Source organism: Frankliniella occidentalis, unplaced genomic scaffold (assembly GCF_000697945.3).
Source record: "Frankliniella occidentalis isolate FOCC.00 unplaced genomic scaffold, Focc_3.1 Scaffold303, whole genome shotgun sequence".
Classification (NCBI taxonomy): domain Eukaryota; kingdom Metazoa; phylum Arthropoda; class Insecta; order Thysanoptera; family Thripidae; genus Frankliniella; species Frankliniella occidentalis.
Window position 1 is genome coordinate 45,819 of NW_026267428.1, and position 2,740 is coordinate 48,558.

The window sequence follows — 2,740 nt, forward strand, 5'->3', positions numbered from 1 at the left end:
CCCGCCGCCCCCCGCCCCGCTCCGCGAGGACATCACGTCACGCGTGTCGGGTGGGACGCGGACGGACGCCGGCGGCACACCTCGGAGCCCACCCCGCCGGTGTGTCCTGCGCGTCCTGCCACTGGCCCGCGGCCGCAGTCGGCCACAGCCACCGCCACGAGCCGACCCGGGTGAGTCCAGGCGAAGATAAGTTACGAGTCTCGGTACACTACTCACTTGGATGCAGATAATTTTTTAAAAAGTTTCGAGATATTTATGTGATTTTGGAAAAGCGAACCTGATGGATTTTCTTCTTACTGCCAAGGGATTTCAATAGCCTGCTTGTCGCGGAGTAAACTTCGTTCTTAACGCCAGAGTTTTGGTAAGGTGTGACCGCCACCTCATGCACTCTGACAAAAGCCATCGGCAATTCGAATTCGAACTGCCTCGGGGTTTACTATTTCAATGATTTCGGACGTCTTGCAGATGTCTTCGCTCTTTGTTGTGGAGCTCGTACCCGCGGGGGGCACAAGAGCTTCGTATCAGCTCTTCTGCTTTGGAATTCCCTCCATAGGGACCTTGCTAAGAGGGCCATCAGGCCATCGGATATTCGGGCGGGCACGTTATAGATGCCTTAGATTGAGGAACTCAATGTCACACACCAGCGTGTGCTTGCAAGTCTCAAGTACATTTTTCATTTCAAGCCCAATTCAGCCTTGAACCAAGAACATGTGTCTCATTTAAACGCGAAGGGGAACGATTTGGAAACAAAAATCGGGGTTGACTTGAGCCCCTTGAGCCCAAATACTCGATGAGTACAATTGGGGTTGAGATTATCAAGTACATTGCACTCGAATTAGGTACCTTGCACATGATACGAAGAACACGCTTTTCTGGGTGCATTAATTCACCGAATTAAATGCACCCGGCACTGTACAGTACGTCAGCCCGTCTACCTTCGATAAGACCGACTACGAAGGTAGCTGGTAGATATGGATGCGAGGGATGCACGGGGGGAGCCGTCATAGCGCGAGATTGGGAGGGTTCGGCTAATTACAGGTTTCGATAGCGCGTGCGTCACTTCTTAAGAGTTATCTGATCACACATTTTAAGTTGGATGAGTCGCGGCGGCTACCTCCGGTAGCGCGCAGCGGCCCAAACAGCTAGATCAAACACATATGGCGCCACCCTTTCGGGACGTGCTGGTGGTGTAAGCGGCTGGCATTCTTTCATCAGCCACTCGGGCAGTATAGGGTTGGCGCGTTGTCGTGGTCGTACAAGGGTGGTACGTAGACCCCGTCCTTTATTTTGCTTACACTGTTCCGCCATGCAGTCGTGCGGGCGGGTTATGTATACTCACACGGGTCCATAAGGCGCCGTGGGGGGCGACGGTAGGCAAGCCCGCCCGCACGCCTGCATGCGGTACAGTATAAGCAAAATTAAGGGAGGGGTCTATAGACCACCACCCTGTACATGCCCAGGGCTTAAAAGACCTGTCAGCTGGTATGTCAGAGGTGTAAGAGCACTCTGGAGATTGGCTTCTCTCGCCGGAACGATTGCCGCGGAAAAATGACGGGAATTGTTGCCCAACTCCTCCCCCAGAAGCCCTCCATCCATGCGGCGCAGATTAAATCTCCAATGAAGGCAAGGCTTCCGAGAAGCGAGATTTGGCGCTTCGCCCGCTAGGCCGAAAAGTATACAGAACTTAAGTGGGCGATGCGTCATAACGGCATTATCAAGTGATCGCGGCTTTACTCGTTACATGGAAATTGTCCGACCGGAATTTTGCCCCACCTATAGTTTGGGACGTTTATGTTATGTACGGTATAGAGAGCAATGCAGACGAAGGTGTCCAGAGAATAACGCATTCAACTGTCAACCCACTGGAAACGCAAACTTGCTTCTCTGCACGTTTAAAGGGACACTGATAAATTTCTGAGGCTTTAAATAGACACAAAGGCACGATATCGCACCTTTGGGCTGGTGCATTTCTCGACGCAGTAGACGAGCCCCTTTAATAGGCGCCATAGAGACCATCCAGAATGTACGTCCGTCATTCGCCGTTGGGGGAATTGCCAAGTTTAGCCACTGCAAGCACCCATAGCGCCTGGTAGGTAGGCAAAATCTCGTCTGCGGTGCATGCGTGTACGGCGGGGTGGCCTACCCCGAGTTTCACAGGCGCCGAGCTCCCGTGATTCGACTTATCACTTTGTGCAAAACGGACTTAAGTTACTTTCTTGCCAATCCCATATCGCACCTTTGTGTTTCCTGTTCCGAGTTAGCGTGCGGGCAACCGTATGCGGAGGGCCAAGCCATATGCAAGTGGCCCAACTATCAGACGGATTCACAAACGCATCAGCAGTCGGTCTGTCTTCCCTCCGCTGGAGGGCTGGAGGGAGCAGCCACCCCCCCCCCCTCCTCCCCACCTGCGCCGCGCGGCACCTCTCTGGCCGTGGGATACGCAGGACGCACACGCGCGGCCGGGCGCTGCAGCAGATAAAGCCGCGCGGACCACGTGGCCCCAACAAGCGCGTCGCATGATGACATTTCAGACCGACCACTCCTCGCGTCGGGGAGGAAATCGAGCCTTCTTGCCTCGAGCCGTGCTAAAGCAGGTAGCAAGCACCCAGAAAAGTGAAGTGCAAGTTTGTTTTTTCGTGTACTTGATTTCATTCATTTTTGGTGTATGTGTTTGTGGTGGGTGGTGGGTGACGAGTGTGCAACGAATACACTGTCAAAATAACATTAACAAAAAGAATAA

At 53.3% G+C, this 2,740-nt stretch overlaps 1 protein-coding gene across 2 annotated transcripts in view; it reads left to right on the forward strand.

Moving 5' to 3' along the window:
* Window positions 1-14: 14 nt before the first annotated feature.
* Window positions 15-2,740, forward strand: part of LOC113218357 (solute carrier family 15 member 1-like) — a 21,663-nt gene continuing 18,937 nt past the window's right edge. The window contains exon 1 of one of the 2 annotated variants that reach the window (XM_026438678.2): window positions 15-170. Coding sequence is in view for 1 of the 2 variants with exons in the window: in XM_026438670.1 (XP_026294455.1) it covers window positions 2,517-2,594 (78 nt within the window). In the remaining variant the exon portion in view is untranslated. Of the gene's footprint in view, window positions 171-2,504; window positions 2,595-2,740 lie in introns of those variants that run through there. The other variant, XM_026438670.1, reaches the window with a different exon arrangement.